Source organism: Amblyomma mixtum, chromosome 3 (genome assembly GCF_055824585.1).
Source record: "Amblyomma mixtum isolate Tamu chromosome 3, ASM5582458v1, whole genome shotgun sequence".
NCBI classification, from domain to species: Eukaryota; Metazoa; Arthropoda; class Arachnida; order Ixodida; family Ixodidae; genus Amblyomma; species Amblyomma mixtum.
The window spans coordinates 77,537,322-77,559,503 of NC_143014.1; the positions used below are offsets into that span (position 1 = coordinate 77,537,322).

The 22,182-nt window shown below is 43.2% G+C and overlaps 2 protein-coding genes and 1 long non-coding RNA gene across 12 annotated transcripts in view; 1 reads left to right on the top strand and 2 right to left on the bottom strand.

The window, feature by feature from the left end:
- kis (chromodomain helicase DNA binding protein kismet) overlaps window positions 1-1,199 on the bottom strand; it is a 128,306-nt gene extending 127,107 nt beyond the window's left edge. For all 4 annotated transcript variants that reach the window (XM_089579789.1, XM_089579787.1, XM_089579788.1 and 1 more), the window contains exon 1: window positions 753-1,199. The gene's annotated coding sequence lies outside the window, so the exon portion shown is untranslated. The remainder of the gene's footprint in view (window positions 1-752) is intronic.
- On the top strand, window positions 1,061-18,893 carry LOC149350686 (uncharacterized). 4 transcript variants are annotated; one of them, XR_016290409.1, is made up of 3 exons: window positions 1,061-1,368; window positions 2,937-2,997; window positions 18,381-18,893. It is a non-coding gene; the product is annotated as an uncharacterized LOC149350686 (long non-coding RNA). The 4 variants fall into 4 exon arrangements; XR_016290412.1 differs by having other exon boundaries at window positions 1,061-1,357; XR_016290410.1 differs by having other exon boundaries at window positions 1,061-1,353.
- The window catches only part of p130CAS (Serine_rich_CAS and FAT-like_CAS_C domain-containing protein p130CAS), a 72,874-nt gene continuing 55,144 nt past the window's right edge, over window positions 4,453-22,182 (bottom strand). For 2 of the 4 annotated variants that reach the window (XM_089579790.1, XM_089579792.1), the window contains exons 3-7: window positions 19,875-20,016; window positions 15,971-16,108; window positions 15,167-15,472; window positions 12,329-12,603; window positions 4,453-9,552 (exon numbers count right to left, since the gene is read on the bottom strand). In XM_089579790.1, coding sequence (XP_089435916.1) covers window positions 8,290-9,552; window positions 12,329-12,603; window positions 15,167-15,472; window positions 15,971-16,108; window positions 19,875-20,016 — 2,124 coding nt within the window. In that variant the 3' untranslated portion in view covers window positions 4,453-8,289. The remainder of the gene's footprint in view (window positions 9,553-12,328; window positions 12,604-15,166; window positions 15,473-15,970; window positions 16,109-19,874; window positions 20,017-22,182) is intronic. The other 2 variants (XM_089579791.1, XM_089579794.1) reach the window with 2 other exon arrangements.

Below are 22,182 nucleotides of genomic sequence, written 5' to 3' on the forward strand. Positions count from 1 at the left end.
AGCCGGCGCAACACTGCGGCTGGCTGCCGCTTGCTCAACGCCAGCTCAAATTGCAGCTTCGGGACAACTTCGATGCCGCGATCGCAGGCGCCAATACACCGACACCAACTCGATCCGTCGAACAAACGGTCCATGCGCCGGCTGGATGATCTCCAAGGGGAGCAAATATGTCAGGTGTCCCCAAACGTGATCCAGCAGCCAAGCGACGCGGAGACCCGTCCGGCATTCTTGCTTCTTTGCAGTGCACGATCCGCAGCACGCGTCCACGTCAAGCCACAATCCGGCATAACATTCACGGCGGTCAGCCTTTGATTAGTGTTAAGCCTAACGAGAAGATCATTAGCGAGCTTGAGCTGGTTCAGAGCCGACCAGCGTCCGCGGACCTTTCCCGCTTTCGCTCGATACTACGACACTGACAACGAAGACTCCACGGGAGAGCACACTGACATTTCGACCAAGCGGCCCCGGCCGCCCCTCCTCACCTTTCTCCTGGGCTAAGTGCTCGCAAACGACGGATTCTAGACGCGACTAGAGTAAAATTATTGCCATAAACGCACAAGAACAATGACCACAAGTTTTTCTTTGAACGCCATTTTAGGCCCATCTTCAGCTACCCAATTCATGATCACTTTTGCCAAATGATAATCGGCTCGGACTTATCCTCCAATTAAACCTAGATACCGAGCAATTTCGACCAATCGAGAGTGCTCGGTCTACACAGGCATAGTTCGTGAAAAGAATGAAACACTTACCTTCGCACGCTAGTGAAACAAGCTACATTCACAGGCGATTTTGGTGAACTTTGAGTCGCTTTGGTCGCTTACATTGTACATCTTGCTAGGACTAGCACGCCATGTTCCGCCGTCTCTGATTGGTCGACACAGAAATACTATAGAATGATTTTGTTTGCGGAAGTATCGTATTTGAGTTAAAAGCACTGCAAACTCACATTAGAAGACTTGTCGGTCTTAGTTATTGAGAATGATATGCACAAATCGCATAATCAAAGCCATAAACCAGTAAATGACAATTGTCATTTATTGGTGATCGGCCAATGAAAGACAAGCTCACACGACGGTCGCGAGCAAAGAGTGATGTTTTTCTTTCTATCCCCGGCATTGCGGCCAATGAGAGGTCGAAGATTTTCATAAACTCCCGGATGTAATGTGCCCCAAAACACTGCTTCCCAAGAAGAACACTAGGGATCCCTGACGTAGCGGCGACGTGATGGGCACGATGCGCACCTGGCGTCGAAGGGGGTCCGAAAAAAACGTGTCCTGCTCGACGAAGGGACGCGCTGGCGATGCTGGCGGTGTCGCGCCGGCGTCCATTAGCACCACCCGCGAGCCTGCGGCAGGTTGGATCCAGGTTTATTTCGAGCGCTATCTTCCGCTTTAATTTTGCTACTGCATCGCCCGGATGGGCCGGGCGTCTGTTACTCGATTTCTGAGAGCGACTAACAGGCGCCTGCGCGGAGTAAAGTTTGTGCTTAAGCGGAAAAAATTAATAAATGAATGCCGTGCTTGGCACAACGCGCACGCAAAAGGAATTTTCATCTTGGTTTTCGACTCAGCTGTCCATTCTGCATTGTTCAGCCACGATAACTTGACAGTCTAATCATGCCAATCTTTCCCGAGCACTATCTGTAGACTACTGTAGAGCGCTCAGATTTAGCTGTTCCCATAATATAGGTATACTTCAGGTTTCAGCTTCGTTGTTTTCTTATCGGCTTTTCGCAGCTGATCGACGAATTCATATCGTGTCTGTCGCTTTGACCAAATCGATGCTTGATAAAAGCGTTAGTGATCTCAATGGCATGAATCGTCAGTCCATGTTGGTTCACCATGTTGGTTGTCAATCACCACGTGCACTGTGCATCAGCTGAATTTTTTGTACTACCTTTTGGATGATACCATGCTGCGCCTTGCTTGACAAAGCAGGAAAGGTGCAACATCACCCATTTTTTTTTAATAGGAGCGCCAGAAAAGTTATGGCTATTCGAAGCATCAACAAAATGGTGCATCTTGCAGTCCCTACTACCGGTGCATGGCCACATCAGTAGAAAACTTGGAATGCAGTCATCGTTTAACTGCACAGAGGATAACTGTTAAGAAAGGATTCACCTACACTGTGCCAGCATGTTGCACATGTTGAAACATATTTTGTCTTCGTTCCAGCATCAGGCTTGTCAAAACAAATAAATACAAAATGAACACTATGCTTTTTCACGAAACCTTGCTTATAATGTAACACTGTATACAATCGCTTATGCTCTAGCCTTTCATTCTAATGTCATGAAGTGATGCTAGCCCTAGTACAAACTGCGTACACAAGTCCGACTCTCTAGAGAAGAAAAGCAGCATTCACATATTTATTTGTACTTTAACGATTCAGCAGACAAGGGAATGGAAGGAGGTGCTCGTTACACATTTGTCTCCACTGATGAAAACCACGAATTAGAAAAATAAAGAGACCCCCAATGCTCCTTGGTGTCGGTGACTGTTGGCTTCCGTCGTGTATTTTACCAAGGTCAGTTTACATTTTGCATGAGTGCAGAAAATGCTACCAAGTTCATTTTGTGTGCTCCATTCTTATTCAATCTGTTTGCTGTAACGACCATGGAAACTCCTCCAATACAACCTTGATCATGTAGCGCCACCTCGTAGCTTGACTTTTTGAAAAAAGAAGTGCTAGGCACGCAATCAGATGCAATTAGCATGCAGTGTATGCAGTGCCTAACTTTACTACAGCCTATGCATATAGGCAACCATATACTCTCATTTGACAGGAACTAAGCGCCTTCACAAAATATGCTGCAATTTCATAACCAACCTGGGGATCTAAATTTTCTGTAGTACAGGTCGCCATTCAGCTGCTCTTGGCATTACAACCATTGAGTTTTTGTAAATAGTGCCTTTCCACTTTCCTGCTTACAGATCCCCGAGGGCCCAGGTTCCAGGCTCATCAGCAGTTGAATGCATCAGGAAAAGGCAAAATGTAGATCACCTGTTCTAATTCCTGGATAGATAAAGGTCAAAGTAGCAGTCAGTCCACTGAGGCATCGTTCCTCTGCACTATATACTTCTGCCACTTATGACTACTCATGCCACTCATGACTATCAAGCGTAATCGCACAATCAGTAACAAAGGGATAGCTTTTCTCCTGTTTGTTCAATCACTATGAACTGACCAGCGTCCACTTCAGTAGGAAAGTCTTATCTAGTGCTACTCAATCTTTCCTGTTCCACAGCTGTCACAGATACGTTATCCTACATATCTTCCTAACCACTTTGCATGGTGCACTGCTTTAGTGCTGCTAATAATCTGCATATGTTGCTCAGAATATGAACTCATAACATTTGTGCAAAATTCATGCCAACACTGCTGACCTTCTCATATGTACTAGGCATTCAAAGAGCTTCCAACATTGCTTATGTTCATGAATGTATGAAATCGTAGTACTTCCTTTAAGACTGAAATGACCATAATGACGAGCCTACATAGTCCACAAAGGCGACTGAATACTGCATTAGAATAGCATAATCACTTTATAGCATAAGCTGTCACTACACGATAGACGTCTAAGCACTGATGAAGGTTAGAGACTTAAAATGTACTATCGGGGACAAAAGTGGCATACTCCACACGGCGGGAGCCGAAGCAACGAAAAACTACGTTGCAACGCCATCTACAGGCGGTATCCGGGATCGAGACATCCAATGCTTGACCATTATTATCAGCAGGCATGTCCCTTGGCTCGTTTCAATGTTTCGTGCTTTAGCTCACCAAAATGCCGCAATTTTCCGTTGCTCCGGCTCCAGCCACGTGGAGTATACCACTTTTGTCCCCGATAGTACATTGTTCGATGCTGTCCAACAGGTGCTGAATGCTGACTAATAGTGTGGGACAACTGCTCAAACAGCCACTGCATTGATGTGGAAAACTGCACAGGACTGGATATGTTTAGAGAAACTAGGAGGGCATTACCTAGCTGGACAGGGTTCTCCATTACCACCACTCTTAGCAACTGCTTATTTCCCCCTTTGTAGATCAGTGTTCAGCTTATTTATTTAACAGTGTATACCCAAACTTCAGTCGTTAAGCGGCACTGCAGTGGTTGACGACACTGCACTGAATTTATTTCACTTTGCTTGTGATTGGCTGCATATACCACGGCAGCATGTGTTGCACTATATGTTCCTGCATGGGCATATCTGCTGTTGCTCTGTGTTCAGTTTGTCCTTGTTTAGTCATAGCAACACCTTTGCTAAAAATAGGCCTAAGTACTTTTTGCTAAAATTTCTAATTTAGAATAATTTAGAATAGTGAACGCCCTCTGTGCATTCTTCAAACAGACAGGCTTGACGTCCAGTCTGTTCTCCGCCAGGTAGTGACATGCAGTGAGCAGAGACAGGTAATCTCTGCGATTAGTTGAGAGCTGGGACACATAAATAATTGGATACACCTTTATTAATATGTACAGTATTGTCCGTATTAATGTACAAAACAACACCTCACTGCGACTAACAGATTAGCAGCCAGTAACTGCTTCCATTCCTTCAACGACTGTGTGAACATCAGCTCCAGACGTCACAGCACAGAAAGCTACACAGCTATTTCCCACGTGCTTACAAAAGTAATGTGAAACCAGCCACATTACACAGTGAAGATATGAGTTGGAACATGAACAACTGTCAACTGTACCAACACAGGCCGTCAACCAGGGAGGAGTCAAAAGGTGGTGAAGAAGCAAGCATGTCAGGATTGCACAGAATGTTGGCTTATGCTCTCACACTTTTGCGAGTAGGAATGATTCCAATTGCACTGAGATCGCAGTAACATTCTGACTAGGAACGCTGAACTATCCAAGCATGATGGGAACTGCAAGTAAAGCAAGACTTGTCAGGAACTAGATTTAGGCACACTATCTTGTTGCATAAAGCCTCGTTGTGCAGTGCCCCCAATGGGATTTGTAAATTCAAGATGGTTTTTAAACTTTCTCACCAGCTGCACAAGGTCGTGGCACATTTCAAGGCTTGTTCTGTATGTGTGTGCAGCAAAAAGCACATTATAAGAGCAAGCACAAATTAGGCAGTGGCAGGCTTATATGCAGTTCACTTCAAATGTAATCCATTCAGACCAGCAAAAACTCCACATTTCATTTTATCTAAGTACACATGTATCTTCAGCTTCTAGCAACAAACAAACCTCTTGATGCTTGAGTCAGTTTGCCTCAAAATGCTTGCACACCAGAAAGCTAATCATCTACATCCGCCAAGACTGTACAGAGGTGGGGCCATTATGGAGGTCCAGTGTGACGCTGCAAATACAGTGCAAGCAGTGTACAAAGGTACACTCCATGCACTGATAATATAGCAGACCAGTATGCTTTATATCTAGTATTAAACATCATACACATATAAAAAAAACTGCACACCATGCTTTCTGCTTCTCGGACACCCTGCGGAAATATTTCAACACCATATTATTAAATCTTTGGCACACTCACAGAACTGAAACATCAAAACGACAGCCATTTTCCATGATAGCTGGCAATGTCTCCACCAGGGTATATCTTGCCTTACAAAGCTTCCTTTCCCGAGTGAAAAATGAAAGGAAGCCCCTCTACATTTCTGCCAATGAATGCCAGGCAGGTAAAACGCTGACCACACACACACTTAAAATTGCTCTCACAATAGCAAATATTATTTATCTCTAGAGCTAAGGAATAAACATTTGTAGAACTAGCAATGCACCCCAGGTATGTGACGCACAAATGATCTAGAGCTTAATTTCACCCAAGCTTTTGGGAATGCTTCAAGGATGCAAGTGTCCACAGGAGTCTAGGGCCTCTCACAGTGGTCATAATCAGTGCTTTGTGGCCAAAAAACTGCCACTCCCAATGCAATAAGCTAGCACTTCCAACTTGCAGCACAGTGCACATTTCTTAAGTTTAGACTGAATAGTTAGTACTGAGCCACTACTAAAGGTACGTGAATTTAACCCCCTAGCAAACTTGAGTGAGCCGGGCTTGTCATAAGCAGACTGTCATTTCTGGCTCTTGACGAGTCCATCTTGCGTGTTTTCTGGAACACTGTGCCTGGTTTAAGGCAAATAGGGCTTGTCCAAAGCATTTTTTTGCTTTGTCAACAGGTGGCAGCACGGGTACTAAGGACCATTTTGGTACCATTTTTGAAACAAAAAAGTGTTTGTTAGGAATCATGGTGTACATCCCTGCATACAAAAACCACACCACTACACTATTTCCAAGCACTGCACATTAAGAGTTTAAGCCACTTATCACAAAACACCGATACTTTAAATGGTACAAGGAATTTTGGGCACTCCTAGTTCAGAGTCATGAAATAGTTTGCCTCAAAGCTTGTCGCCAAGATCAATTAATGTATTGCTTTCCACCACAGTTGAAGTCGCTATGCAAACAAAGGAAGCATGACCTTTTTCAGAAACCGGTCTTTTAAAATTATGGCTTATAAAATTTAAGGCAAGAGAGCTCCACTGCTTCCAAAGCAAGCAGAATATTTTAGACCACATGATGGCTTAATTTGTTTGTTGAACATTTGTTGTTTCCCATCACTTCTAGCGTGCACCACTTTGCAAATCTCCTGGATTAAAACTGAGGTCAGCGACCCAGTTTCAACTCCTGCGGCATCAAGGAGTGAAGTTTTGCAGTATGTGCGTTCCAGCAATAAGTTTGCCACAAAGCTTACATCGAATATTGCCATTTAACTTAAATGGCCGCAGGAGCCGCTTCTGGCATGAAAGCATGCCCCCGTAGAAACAGTGATTGTGGCAAGTCTTCCTGCATGCGAATGAGCATTACTGCTAGGAAATGAAAAACACCACAGCTTCCTATTTTTTTTCTTCCATATAGCAGCATGACAGTGCAGAAATCACAAAGGGTTTGAACCTTGCTACAATGAAATTAACAATGACAATATTTTTTGTTTGCGCCAGCTTGTCACAACTTCATACTCCTTTAAAAATGGTTCTTGATGATACTACAGGGGCTGCATTGGCTGTGCAATGACATTAGAGTACTATTCAAACAAATATAATAGCATTAAAGCTTCACTGCTGGGAGTATCTATGATTGTTGAACTTCCAACAAATAGTGCGTGCTCAAGAAATAGTGCCAGTGCAGCCACAGCATGTTATTCTTTGCATGAAACCACAATTAGGAGGAAGCAACCCTTTTGTCCAGAGACTGAAGCAAATGTTCTTTCATATCATCACCATTCATCTGCAAGCTGCGCCGTGTACCCCCCCGAGCTCAGCACAGAATAGAAGATAAGCATACACTGAGCAGCATACCAAGCCATGCTCACCAGTGCTGCGTGAAACCAGACAGACACTGCACACCTTGCTCTTCAGTCTAACTGATAAGCCATGAAACTGATTGTGTTTGAAGCAGCTACTCATTTCTTCATAATGAAGACAGTTCACCATATTATTAGAAAGACTTAAATTAATAACTCATAAGTTAAGTCATTTTTCCAGTCCTGATAACTATAACCACACTGCCACGACAGGTGTCACTGTACACCCACCTTCAGATGCAAACAAAAAGGTGCAGATTTTTTGTATTGATAACATATCAGAAATGTCGATATATCAATCTGCACATTCCCTCATAACACTGTAATTTAGCAGCCAAGAACAAATTAAGAAATGCCTGGATTTCTCCCAAATACACCCTTAAACGCTGCTGCATGCTATGAAAGAGACAAAGAAGGAGGCAGAAAATGCAGATGGTTGAGAATGGTAACATGACAGTCATTGGCACCAAAGTCTGTTCTCTTTATCCTTACCCTGTTTGCAAGCATGTGTATGTGTACAGGGTGCTCTAAGCCTGCACAAAACTTCACTGAGTTCAAAAACAATACTGCAACTGTAAGAAATTTGTGATGCAAATTGTTTCTCACATAACATCATGGCGCTCTTGCAACACCCTGTTCGTGTGCACGTGTGTATGTATATACGTATAATATATATATATATATATATATTTATAAGAAAACATCTCGAGACTAACAACAGTAAGAGTCCTATTGCTAAGCCACAAATTCAATGCGGTGCACTGACCCTGGTGCAGTATTTTAGCATTATGCAAATATCTGTGAACTAAAGCTCAAAAATGCACTTCTATTTTCAGGGAAGAACTGCAACATAAGTGTGCTATGCTTCTATGGTTTCAAGCATCACAGGGCTGCCACTAAGTGGCAGGCTGCTGTGATGCAACTTGAGCACGTCCGGGGACAGGGAGCCTGGTTATCTCTTAGCCTGCATAACAACCACCTTCAAGTCATTGGCTAGGTGTGACACATCAACAATACTGTCCACCATTTCTTGCACAGCTGCCACAGATGGAAATTGCAAGGCTGCTTTCTTGGTGCTGTTGATTAGCACCTTCAGGGCTTCACACAGGTTGCTTGAGCACTGCAAGACTTGGTTCTTAATGTCCACATTCACAATATTTCGATACACTGTGTCACCCATGTATACAAGCTTATGAGCACTGATCACAACAAATTTACTGTGCCCAATAAACACCTTGGGAGGCTGGTTGTTCTCTATAGTAGCCAGGAAGGCATCAATGGCATTAGTCAGAAAGAGGATATGGGTATCAATCTGGGCACCATAGAAGTTGAGGATCTGCAGGTCATTTTGGTCCAAGCCAGGTGCACCAGACAAAGCCTGTGGCTCCTGCACTATGCCTTCGACGATCAGCTGTGACTGCTGCAACAATTTGTCAAATGACTGACTCAGCTCAGCTGGGAGTGCAGCCTTGATCTCCTCATTCTCACGCTCCACTGAAGCCTTGGATTCGAGATTTACATAGTCGTAATCACTAGCCCACTGGTCATCCTCTTTCCTAGGTGGCAATGGCAAGGGCCTCTCCTGCGCAGGCCTCCCAGACTCGCTGATGAGAGGGGACTTCTTGAAAATAAGTGTAGAGTTTCCCTGGATGGTGGAGGCCACCTGCTGGACATCCTCCGTCAGACCGCGGGCACAAGCAATGAGCTGATCCAGCTCATCAGGGCCACCCTCTCGGGACATACTACACAGCTGCCATCCTTTCTCATCCAGAGTCTGGGTTGTGGCCACCACCACCTGGTACGAGTCCAGCAAGGGCTTGGTCAGCCGTGCCAGCTTCTGGTACAGCTTTCGGTCCTCAACATGGGAGGCATTGGCAAGGGCACCCTGGGAGAAGTTGAGAAATTCTCTCAAAGAGGTTCGCAGTTTGTGGCAGCTTGTCTTGATGTCATACAGTCGAGTCTCAGCAGTACCACTTTCCTGCCGTTTCAGTGTGGAGTGAGTTAGCGAGAACAGCTTCCCGATTGCACTGGTCAGCTCTTGTTGAACCTTGACGAGCATCTCCAATGCTGCATCACGCTCCAGGTGGAGCTCCTTGAGGTCTCCTACTGTCTCATAATCACGTGAACCACGCGAGTCGCTGCTCGATGAGGAGTGCCGTCTGGAAGCATCTGTTTCATCTGTCAGTGGCTGTGGTAGTGGAGCATCACGCGTTACCTGCAGCATGAAATAAAGAGAGACGTACACAATTGCTTAGCTGTTTCATTGTCATACAAGCAGACTTGATTAAAAGATAAAATCCTGTGCTTACTCCCACTAACTCACCACACCACTGGGTGACACCACTGGGTGACCCCACAGCATAAAAGGCAACATGTAAGGGGACATTGTAGGACACTCTGCTGCCAAAAGGGTCCTTTTGGTAAGGCAACCTTTACAAAAAGTCACTGCTTTCTCCGTGCCAACTTGGGCATGCAGACTCAGTGGTGGGAAAGGCCAAGAGCAATTTGTAGCAGGCCTTGTAGAAGGCAAAAATTCAATTTGGAGCAGTATCTTGGTGTTTTGTAACAGGAGCTAGATACTGAGAAATTATATAAAAATGTAAACAAATAGTACTTCTGTTAACCTGGGCCAATGTTTAAAAAAAGAACAACACACCACATGAAGATTTTAATAGTGCAAGGTTGTAGGTAGTCGTCTTGACCAGGTGCGCATATTTTTAAATCCACCTAATTGGCTTGCTTCTCTATTATTAACTTTAGCACAAAATGCTCTATGCAAAAGTTGTAGAGTATACTGGGGAATATCCATTCCAGTTGTTTAGTTTTTGTTTTTTTGTTCAAAGAAATTTTAGAAAGGTTCCTTTCTTTAAGCTTAAAATAAAACCAGAGAAATATAAAAACTGTCACCGGACTATGCACTCCTGCATCATGATGTTAGCACGTTTAGCACCTTCAAATACTCTCCAATTGAAAGAACTCTGGATGAGCACAATGCTTTGTTCGAATTATGATGCAGTAGCAGAAGCTCGACTATGCCGGTGGTGTTTCATGGCATAGCACACATAATTTCTTGCAATGCAAAGTAGCCATGCTTCTGGCGAAGGAGTGTTTTGTCGCATATGCACAGTCCTCTCCTAAAGGAGCAAGGACATGTTCCTCCAGTCATGGTCTGGCCACTGCCGTGTGCATCCCACTGCACTCTTTGCTGCTCCGTCTTTAAGTGTTTGCGGCGAAGGGACTCTGTTCAGATGATTTCTTTCTACTGTAATTAAATTCAAGCTTGCGTGGTGGAAGACACCTGGCATCGACACAAACTTGAGACCGTACATGCGCACCCAACCCACAGAGAATGCCACCCCATCATGGGGGGGTGGTTCAATTTAGTGAGAACTCTAAATTCACTGAACCAACTGTCTACCATAAATGTTCTAACGTTCTAATGTTCTACTGTACAAACAGACTGGAAGCTCGGGAACTGACAGCACTGCAACAATATGTGCGAGGTTCATGAAATCCATCTATCAACGGTAATGTGTAAGAACACGTACTCACAATAATACACTGACCCAATAGGACATATGAAGGTGCTGTGCAAAAGCCTGACAAAACTTGCAGGACCGATCAGCAGCCCTATTTAAGTTTCTTAAAAGCTGTCTGTTATCTTTGCATATGCACTCACTTTGTTTGTTTCGGACAATGTTGGCAGCACGATCGAGGCACATGTTCAAAATTCGCACACACCATGTACGAACTCTAGGCAATAAAGGGCTAGAAAGCTAAATGGGGTGGGGTTGTGTTCCATCAGTCATCCTTCTTGTCATGCATTGAGAGAAGAAACCAATAGCCTCCACCATAATGCATTTGGCCCCCTCTTGGTTGCTCGAATAGTATTTTGGCACCGAATTAGTGCGATTTCACCAAAAATCACTCATATGTAGCAGCATGTAAAAGGTCCAGTGCAACGGTGCAGGTTGGAGCAAGTAGCATGGCATTCACACCACTGCAATCTGAACGCTTCCACTGATGGAACTTACCATACATTCCTGAGTGGAAGCTAGGCATCACATAGCCAGTCACTGTAATATGTAAACTGGAATTGCATGGGGAAATGTTACTAACAGAGCAACTGCTCCTTTTAGACATGGCGTAGAGCATATTAAGTTCGACCTGCCAGCGTTCATCCAAACACATCTCAAGCCTCGATAGCCCTGTGACTGTACACAAAATCTGGCAGCCATAAGTCCAACAATTCTTCTCTTATGATTTTCTCCATGTTCTCTGCTATGGGCCTCTGGGAATACGTAAGCAAGCGACAACGCTTTATGGCATATGTTTAGTTAAACACATGCACCATAAAATGTGAATTTAAATCAAAATTACAAGAAATCACATGGAAAAGTACAACAGACTTTGGAGCTTTTTGTCCACTGGGAGCAGAAATCTGGTTTCGGCAAATCTACCAACTTGGGAGTCTGCTTGGAGCACCCCTTGGAGCAACAGCAAGTAGCAGATTGAATGCAAAGATTGCACAACTAGCACAGCATTCCTGCCACAAAATATTTTTGCTCAAAATAAAGTACAACAAAGTACAATAAGCAAATATAAGTTGGAGGTATAAAGCACAATAAATCTGTGCACGAAAAATAATCTCCCGGTCACCATCAGCATGTGATGGTAGTTAATGATATCAGAGCTAAGTTATTCCTAATTTCTCTCAATGTTGCTATTTTCCTTTCCAGTTCACCCACCCCTAGTTAAGCTCAATTACACACAACAGAAAAATTTACTGTTCTGCCTCACAGGGCTAACTCCACAGCTGCAAGTGACTAAATGCAGCTAGATAATTTGTTGTGCACCAATCACCATACAGCAGAAAATAAATAATTTCTCCTGTGCAAAACAAGAGCTTTCCATGCCTTCTAAGCACTGAGAAAACACTGTGGTTGAGTCAACAAGCACTCAACAAGCATTGGTCTCTGCTGAGCACCAACCTGAGGAGGGACATCGTATACACCCTCCATGCAGACTGCCTGTGCTGTGGGTGCCCTCTTGGGAGGAGTATCATAGAAGGGTGCAGGTGCATTGTTGGTAGGCACATCGTAAAACTGCAGAAGGGTCATGCCATGGCCAGGAGGTGGAGGCACAGCACCAAGGTTACCCCTGGGGCTTTGAGTTCTACTCGGGGGTGCATCAGCAACACGTCGAGAGCTGCTGGTTGGGATGTCGTACATTTCGTGACCTTGCTCCAAGCTAGACCTGTTTGACCCTGGACCCAAACGTGGAAGCAGATTAAGAATACAATGTGCATAATGATGGAAAATGTTCACTGCACAGAACAACAATCTTTCAGAAGTGAAAACTTAGAGAAACTCATAAACTAACAATGAACAAGAGCTGAATTTCCCAGAATGCACGCCTTCAAGGAATACACATACAGGATTTTTGTCAATGTTCTCACTTTTCAATGATGTACAAAATATTATAGAAAGCATACATCGCCATGTGCAATTCACCTATACCTAGTAGATAATTTAAAATTGAATTTCATCTCATGCGTTACTTCAGCTTCGGTTAATGCAGGCGAACGGTGGCTATGATATCAAAGTTTAGTTCAGGTCACATGAGGCACACAAAAAAATCAAAACTCTACCTACTTGTTAATTTGTTCTCATTCCAGCTTTTGAGAAAAGCTTGCGTAAAAGTTGTAGTGATTTAAAACGATGAAGGAGCAACTATAGTGCTGTTATATATGCCTCATGTGACCTGAACTAAACTGAATCACAGCCATCATTCGGCTGTTGAAATAGAAGCTGAAGCAACACGAGAGAAGAAATTCAATTATAAATTATTTCTACAGGATATTGTAAGCAGTTCTAAAAATAACTGCACATTAAAAGGAAAAAACTTCCGCAGTATCAGCTTCAGTATCCCCAGTTCTTGCTATAGATGTCTGGGTATCTGGTACCCAGTACTTTATGTAAAAATAACTGTGAAAGTGAGCTCACAGGAACGTCCTGTTGGGCTAGTTGGTAACTGTTCATCTTTGGTTACATGCTCAAGACACACACAGGCACAAGGAAGGTAGATGGGACTAAGCGCCACTCACAACTGCTTTATTCTAAGAAAAAATGCACAAATATATAGCCGTCATACATGCAAGGAACACCATCATGTTTCAAGTTTGATATGATAGTGAACGAGGAAAATAGTTGTTCTCGGCCTTATACAAAGGTATAGATGTCTCTGTGACACACATGCTTCCTTTCTTTCCAATAAAAAAAAGCTTCAATTAATTCCCTAGCTTTAGTTTCTTTACTTGTTGACAAAATCCGAACACCAGCAAAACATGGCTCACAAGAGCGGTGCACATATTCTGTCAACAAGTAAAGATACCAAAGCTAGGGATTTAATTGAAGCTTTGTTTATCGGAAAGAAAGAAAGAAAGCATGTGCGCCAGCGGCACATCTATAGCTTTATATAAGGCCGAGAGCAACTACTTCCCCCGTTCGCTATCATATCAAACTTAAAACATGACGGTGTCCCTAGCATGTACGACGACTGTATACCTGTGTGTTCTGCCTACGAATAAAGCAGCTGTGAGTGGTACTCAGTCCCCTCTACCTTTCTGTGCTTGTGTGTGTTTCATGCCTGTAACCAAAGATGGAAGTGAGCTATTGTTCTGTGGCTCATTGCTCTGTCACTGGATGTGCTATTGTACTATCAGGGACAAAAGTAACTGACCCTTGCTCCTTCCTAACTGTGATGCATGACAATGCAGTCCGGGTGTCGAGACTGGCGCTGTCCTTAACTGTGCATTTATGCACCCAATATATACTAACAGGTAATCTACAACCACCAGCCATACAAAGAAAATCCCTAGCAATATTAACAAAATAATGAAAAAAAGTGCAACAGCCATATTTTCCTTCTGATAAGCTAAGGGTTACCACCTTTTCTGCATGCTTGTTAGTTTCTCAATGTTTGAACGAGATAAAGGTGCAACAGCACAATGCAAACTAAAACAGCATCGCTTTGCTATTTTTCAAACAACAAAGCTGAATTTTGTAGCCCCAAATGCATGAATAAAGCACCAATTTGTACAAAATACACTTAACAACTGCACTTCTCTCTTTACTGGCTTAACAACATCAAAGCATTCATTTCTCAGGCTCTGTTCTTGCTGTCTCTGATCATAAACACCAAGGACAGATTAATTTCACACAGTAGCTTAGTTGCAGCACTCACAATAAATGATTACAATACACACTAGTCACATCAGACAACAGGGTAGGAGACACGCTTAACAATTACACGTATGCTACACACAAAACGCATTCGCATGCAAGCTCAGGAAAGCTAATCACCTCAGTGTTCACTACCTTGCAGGCAAGCAATTGATACAAGACGAAGTCGAACTTATAGAAGAACTGAAAAAGCATGTAACGCACTAACTTTGTTCCGAAAAAATGATGACCACACAGCAAATTATTTCTGAGTGCCATACCAAAGGTTGTTTATACTAACATAGATGTCAACAGGTTGAGGTGAATGCCAGGACTCTTAAGGTGTTTCAACACAATGCCTTTACTTATTCACATATTTCTGTGAAATGTTAAATCCTTTGCATAGCATGATGTAACACATGCATGCCACCTAGAATGTTGTGCACGCAAATGCTAACACTTTCACAGAATCTGTGCGCAACACCAAGCTGGCAAGCAGTTTGTATGGCATGCAATGGGTCCCATGTGGGTGCCACACACAATGCCAAGCATGCAAGCTATCATGCACAGCTCAACACGCACATCACAGTGGGCAAAGGGACATACCACACAGACTGGACAAGGACAGCGAGGTGTTCAAACTCGACTGACTGCTTGCTGGGGAAACTCCAGCTGAAGAGGAGCTTGTTGAGAGCAGAGACACACCACTTGACCGCCCCGAGGTGGGAACATCATAGCTGGCTGCCAGTACACAGCGAGGTGCCCCAGTGTCAAGTGGCACATCATAGACTGAGCTGGAGGCCGCCTTTGCCACACCTCGAGCAGGTGGCGGAGTGTCATAGGTGCCTACAGGTTCTGAGTTCGGAACATCGTAGTCAGCTTTGGGCCGGGGCACATCATACGATTCAGTGCCTGCATGACCAGACCCTTTCATAAATGGGCTGCACCAAAGAGTAAATTCCAAGAATTCCATGAATTCCATCCAAGAATAAATTGTCATTCACACATTTCTGTTGACAGCAATGTTAACACAAAAACTGCCTCCACACGTCCACATACAAACAATATTAACTCTAGATGGTACCATTATTTTTCATGGTCCATGCCAACAAAATAAACAGAGAAACCATTTCAGATAAGTGATTTGATATATTATTTAGTTATAATTGTATTCCTGGCACATACCAAAGGCAAGTTACAATAAAAGAGTTCTCAAGCAGAGCTATCACAGACCTACCAACCTGTATGGTCGTGCAGTGGGCATGTTCCAAAAGCCACAGCGCATATGTGTAGCACTGTCCTGATTAGGTTTGAAGGAAGTGCAAGAGGGCTATGAATACTAGGTTAAGCTGTATATATTCAGAAACTTTCATCAGGCTTTCAGTCACAAGCCCTAAAGATAGCACTCACCAGCAACAGTGGATGAAGGCAGCTCTAAGCGAACATTTAAAGAAGGCCGAGGCATGTCATATGACAAGCTGGAAGGACGTGGTTCATCATAAGCCATGCTGGGTAGTGGACGTACTGGCTTCCTCCCCTCTTGAGATGCTGAAAGATGGCAAAAAAGAAGATGCAATAACATGAGCGCCAAGCAGCTGCAGTGCAATGCATGCATCAATGTACTATCAGGGGCAAAAGTACAGGGGACGTACAAATGGCAATCCAGGCTTATGGGTATAACCTGTCCCAATGAACCTCTGATGAAACTGGCAGACATTGGAGATAGTGAAGGTGAGTTCAAATTTCAGCTCTCTAAGCACGGTCTAGAGCCACAAGCAAATAAAGCTATGAAGTTCTGTTGCTGCTCACACGTCCTGGGGACTTTCTGTCCTTGATAATACATGCACATTCCAAAACATTGGCTTATAAAACTTTATGTGTGTTCAAATTAAAATTAGTTATCAACTGATGTTCATAAATAATCTGCTTTGATTAGCAGCACCAAATGCAAAATGAGCACTCTTAATGACAATATTTGTTTCATGAAACTGCAAGTTCCATGAGAACACAATTGTGAATCATAACTGCAACCACAAAAAAGGCTAGGTCTGCTTTTCTGTGTCAATCAAAGCAGATTAAACTTCTTAAACTTCACCTTCCATGCAGAATTCCAAGAAAATAACCAAGTGAGAATTCACTCAGAATCCATACTGTCATGAGAAAATGCACTTGCTACCACTTGTATACTTCAGAGCTGGCCCACAGCTGCAAAAGCCACGGCGTAGCAAATAAGAAAAGCTGTACCTCAGATTTTTAAGGCCAATGGCTAAGGAAAACCTTGAAAAAAAGAACTGGTTGAGAGGAGAGCTAGGCAAGTTGGTACATATTTGAAAGAATAAAAGCAGTGGAAAGGACACAGACACAGTAAAGAAGTTGTAGACAGTCTTGAAAAACAGCTGGCTGAAGTATTTGCACCAAGGTGTCATTTCCAAAAAGTAACTCCTTTTACCAGCCTTACAAGGTAGGTAACTTGCAAAATACAAAAAACTTCCACGTGACAGTGGTGCTGCTTCACCATCCCTAAACGCATCTCAGAGAACAAAATTTACTTTTCTCCAGAGTGCTGTTCTCGAAGGGGTTATGCATGTGCACTGAGTGAGAAATATGTGCCAGCAGCTACCACTAGGTAGCTTCCTTTCAGGGCCAGTAAGTAAAGCTGCATAAATGGTACCTTGGTTCAAACATTTCAGCCAACTGTTTTTCAAGATATCTACAACTCCTGAAATTACACTTCATTTCTGAAGCACATATTTAAGGACTAATCTAATTAGTCTTTACTAAATGATTAACTTTGGAGAACGAAAAACTGCAGACTAGACCACGTGACTCTCAACAGACATCATCTTTAAAATGGCTCCACTTTTTTAAAAATCTTGGTTACTTTTAGTTGGGACACTTGGTACAGGTTTGTAACTAAGTTTTCTTCATAAATATAGACTTTTGTGTTTGTCTACATGTGCTTCTAATGTCTATTAATTTGTGAGCAGCAACACAAAGATAAGTGCTCTCATCAGCTAAAAATAGATAAAATAGTAAACAAAATAAAATTTATTGCAGAAGCATAGAACGACCTCGTGGTTCTTGCAGAAATTGGCTATCAAGCATTACAGCTCTTCGGCAGCCGCAGGTAATGTCTCACGCCCTGGTGACAAGCTACAACAATATTTGAGTAACTCAAAGAGAAGAATTTTAAACTGACTGCACCTAATTATCTAGTACAGTGGTGGCTTTACCACTAGACATAATCATGACATCTAACCCTTCATGCATGACATATAGCTCCTGCACACCAATAGCAAGGGCATAGCTGTAAAGGAATTATGACATCAAAGTCCTGTCCCTTCAATATACTCTTAACCCTGCAGATGTGACATACTGTTTTTTTTTTGTTTTTTTTTTAACAAGCAGAGAGATCTGTTTCTGGCTATGCTACTAATAACTGCCAAAGGATGACCACAAAACTTCATACAGCCAATGAACATCTCTCCCTTTCTCACAGACATGTCCTGCATGAGATTCCTGTGAAATCTAACTCTTATGCCCTCTGCAAGTTTCAGTTTGAAGGTGCACGTTTTAATTATGTGATCAACATGATCAACAGTGCGTGGCTCCAAATCTACTTTATTCTTTTTTGGAAAGAAATGATTCGAAAGGGGCTCACATCAACATTACCTGGTGTATATCAACCAGGTAATAACAGTTAGCTTGAAAGAAACAAAGTGTACATTTAGCATGCTACCAGCTCCATTCTTCACTGGTTTTGGAAATGCCTTCCAAGGACATGGCTGTTTCTCTGTTCATATAGAACCTTCCCTCTCAGGCTGACACTTCTGGTGTGCTGAAAGGTAGGGTGCCAGCACATGCCTTGGGTGCAGCCCATGCACGGTGCACGAGTCCAATGCTGTCGGTGCTCAGACAATCATATATGTGAGTCTACAATTTGTTCTCTTGCACAATTCAAGTGTGAACCCACTCTCCCCTAGTTTTACACAAGAAAGCCAACTCATGGTGGTGTTTTAATTCAGTTCTGATAAAACAAATATAAAAAGAAATGAGAAGTATTTTTTAAAAAATGCAGAAACTGAGAGACGTGTTTCAGGGCCCCTGTGAAAGTAATAAATGGCACTCAAGAAGCCTATAAAAGCAAGCAATGTATGTACAGGGTCCGTCAAAAGTTCCAAGGCCACAGGGTTTGCTTTTGAGCAGCATAGTCGGGCTGTTGAGATACCCTCGAAGCTCAAAATATCTGTAGAGAATAGAAGAAGGATCGTTCTACCATCTGAGAACCTCGATAGCTCTATCGGAATCTTAAGTGCCAGGATATATCGATGAAAAGCGGACCATGTGGCCTGGGAACTTTTGGCGGACCCTGTACATCACCAGCTGCAAAGAGCATTCCATGAAAAAACTGTTTGTTGGATGGCATATGCTAACCACCAACACTGAGTCAAATCATAGAATGCAAACATAAACTTGATCATTATGTGCTCCTGCCAGAGCTGGTCAGTTGAAAACATGACATACAAAAGAAAAAAATTTGTAAAATGAAAAACAGCATAGAGAAAACCATGAAAAAGACAGGTAGCATATTCCCTTTGGACATGTCAATATTGCAGGCATACAGAAAAAGGCATCTGAAAGAAAAGACTGTCCTCCTAACGTGCCCTAAATGTTTGAAAGTATAAAACACTGCTTATTACCTCAATCACCAAAACACCCTTTTTCAGATCAATGCTAAGCCACGCTGGGCCAGGGACTTGTGTTCGGGTCTGAAATGCCACACTTAAAACACATGCAGAACTCTCTTGTTTTCATCACTGCAAAACACTACAAGCTGCCCGCGCATGGATGTGCTTTTATGATAGACAATGAGTCCTATTGAAAGCAGCAGTGCCATGTGAAAAATACAATGCAGTATCTCAACCATGATAACTGCCCAAGTCAGTTGACTTTACCATCAGTTCATGCAGTCGCAATCTTCAGAAGAGATGCCAGTCCCTGCTATTGCAAGTCAGCTTTTCTGCGCTTTAAAAATAAAGTAGCAAGTACTTCATTTAAACACCCAAGGGCAGACCCTGTTTCTCACCTGAATTTCACAAACAATGAAAAGGTCACTTTTTGCTAGAGCTATATTTTTTTTTCCATCTTTAATTTTTAGTTTCGTTTTTCAGTCACAAACAGCTAAAACAAGCTGTACAGCCTGAGCAGTACCATACTGTGCAAATAATATGATGCTCGAAGCTAGTAGCACATTTAATTGGCCATCCATGCCATTAAAACTCATGGCATTGCTAGAAAAAAAAACTGAGCTCACTCGGAACAATGGTGTCTATGTGTACGTGGCCTGTGGTCCTTGGAAGTGTGGAATGAGCAGGAGTATCATATTCTTCTGTTACTTTGGCACCAACTGGGACATCGTACAGGTACACGTCTCCAACTTTGCTTGGTGTAACAACCTGCACACAAAATCCGGAAGTGGAAGAAAAAACAGTGACCCATGAACACAGCAGACATTGAGTTGCATCAGTAAGTAATATGCTTTGGTTAACAATCCATGTCATCATTAAGCATGAACAGACACTCTTGCGCCACTAGCATCACTCACAAATTGGAGAAAAAATTTAAGGGGACACTTAAGCTCCGCCTTAAGGGTATGATGCGGTAGTGTAATGGGTTAATTCCCATATATGCAGTATGTCATTCTCTGCTTTGCATTCATAGATCCCTGGGAGTCCTCATAGCCCTCCTGGTGCAGTGGTGCAGCGGTTAAGTGATGCGCCACTGCCCTGGGATGGCAGGTACTCCCAGTAGTGGGCCTTGTGTGGCCTAGGTTGATCTTCCCGAGCGGCCAATCATTAATTTAATTGCCACCTGCCAAGGTAGGCAGTTTTCTCACTATCTGGTGGGCACATTGTGATGACACTGCAAGGTCAAGTGATCTAGGTCAAGTGACTTGCCTCCCAGGTTGTTCTCTGGGCACCGCCTGCCAAAGTCATGCTTGTGACTTTTCGCTCACAAAGCCAACGCCGGATTTTCTGGACAACGAGGCCTTTAATGCTGCTGCATTAATATTGCAATGCATCCAGGTTCTACACTGTCGCAAAATGCTGAGTGAAGGTGCAACATATGTATTTTTCGCCTTTCTACATACAGCGGCAAATGCCACAAAGATATGGCAATGCACAAAGGTTACTGCATTCTGCACGCATACTCCCAAAGAAGCTAGGTTTTAATATGTCAAGCAATACCCTTGCAGAATGTTTTTCAGGCCAAGGTGCATGCTGAGTTATCCATGTTCTTCAGTTGTCCTTTGAACAACTGTAACAATTGTTGCAAAATGGGGAAAAAAATTCAAACTGCAAAACACTCGCTTCTCTCGATCTTGGTGCCACAGTGTAGGATGCGCAGGGCTGTATTGCATCCCATATGCAGCCTGCAACCACCATACTGTGCAGGTGACTTTTAGATGTTACCCGACATTTTTCTAGCCAGTCTTGAAAACGTACTACAATGTGTTCCTGCAAACTGCTCGGTGCACAGCTTTCACTGGTCCTGCTCTTTGGCATGGAGGTTTTTAAAACTACTTCCTCAAACTCTCCACCCAATTAAAGAAGCGTGTCATTTTTTTTTTTTTTCAGTTTGCTTGCCTTAATTTCCAGATGGTAGATGCTCTGCTATTCTATGGCACGCCCTATACTTGGGAGGTTGGATTTTTCAGTTTTTATTTTCTTTAAATTCAGTGGACTTTTTTGTGTGTTTATTTCAGAACGCAAGTCTCGGTTTTTTTTTCAGTGAATATTATTTTTGACAAATGAATTACTGATATTTACAGTGATTTAATGTGGCAGTCCTGTGTGAACAAAAGTCACTTAGAGTCTAGCTTGGAGTTCTTGTCAGCATGAACAGTTTATTTACCACTAATTACCACTACCAGTACCAGTAATTACCAGTAATTTGCCACTAGGTTGTCATGCTGGGTTGAGCGAGAGGACGCAGCATCATGTGGTCTGCATTCTGATGGCAGCGATGGAACTGCCACTCAATCATCGCAGTAACCAAAACTTGATACTTTTCGCGACGCCCATGCACGGTTTCATGTCAGTGTCCTACATGCAGTTTAGAAATCTGTTTAACCGACTAACTGCTCTAAGCATGCGATGATAGCAAACAAACAGTGCTATAGCTAGTATACTGCGAGGAGGTGCTGCTCCTTGGTCTGCACAGACGTGTAAGCTAGCGGAGTAATACCTCAAAACGCACCGCTGTGCTACTTATAGCAATACCACGACAGTCTCATCACGCCCATGGCTTCCGTACTTAGTTGACTTTCAATTTTCACTGCGATATAACTCGTACTGAACATCCAGCTATAGCCATGCCTTGAATGCACCCAGTGAACCACGGATATCCGTGGGAGGTCCGAGTAAGGTCCGAATCTCCAGTGCCAGGCTGGGATGTCCGTAGGGCATGCCTACGTATATCCATATTCGGATATACGCATCGGAGATTCCGTGTATGTCCGAGGGACGTTCGTTATCGGATGGCTGGCGGACATCCGCCGGCGGATGTCCGAGGAGTATCCGTAAACATCCCTCTTGGGATGTGAGCTTACCTGGCATATA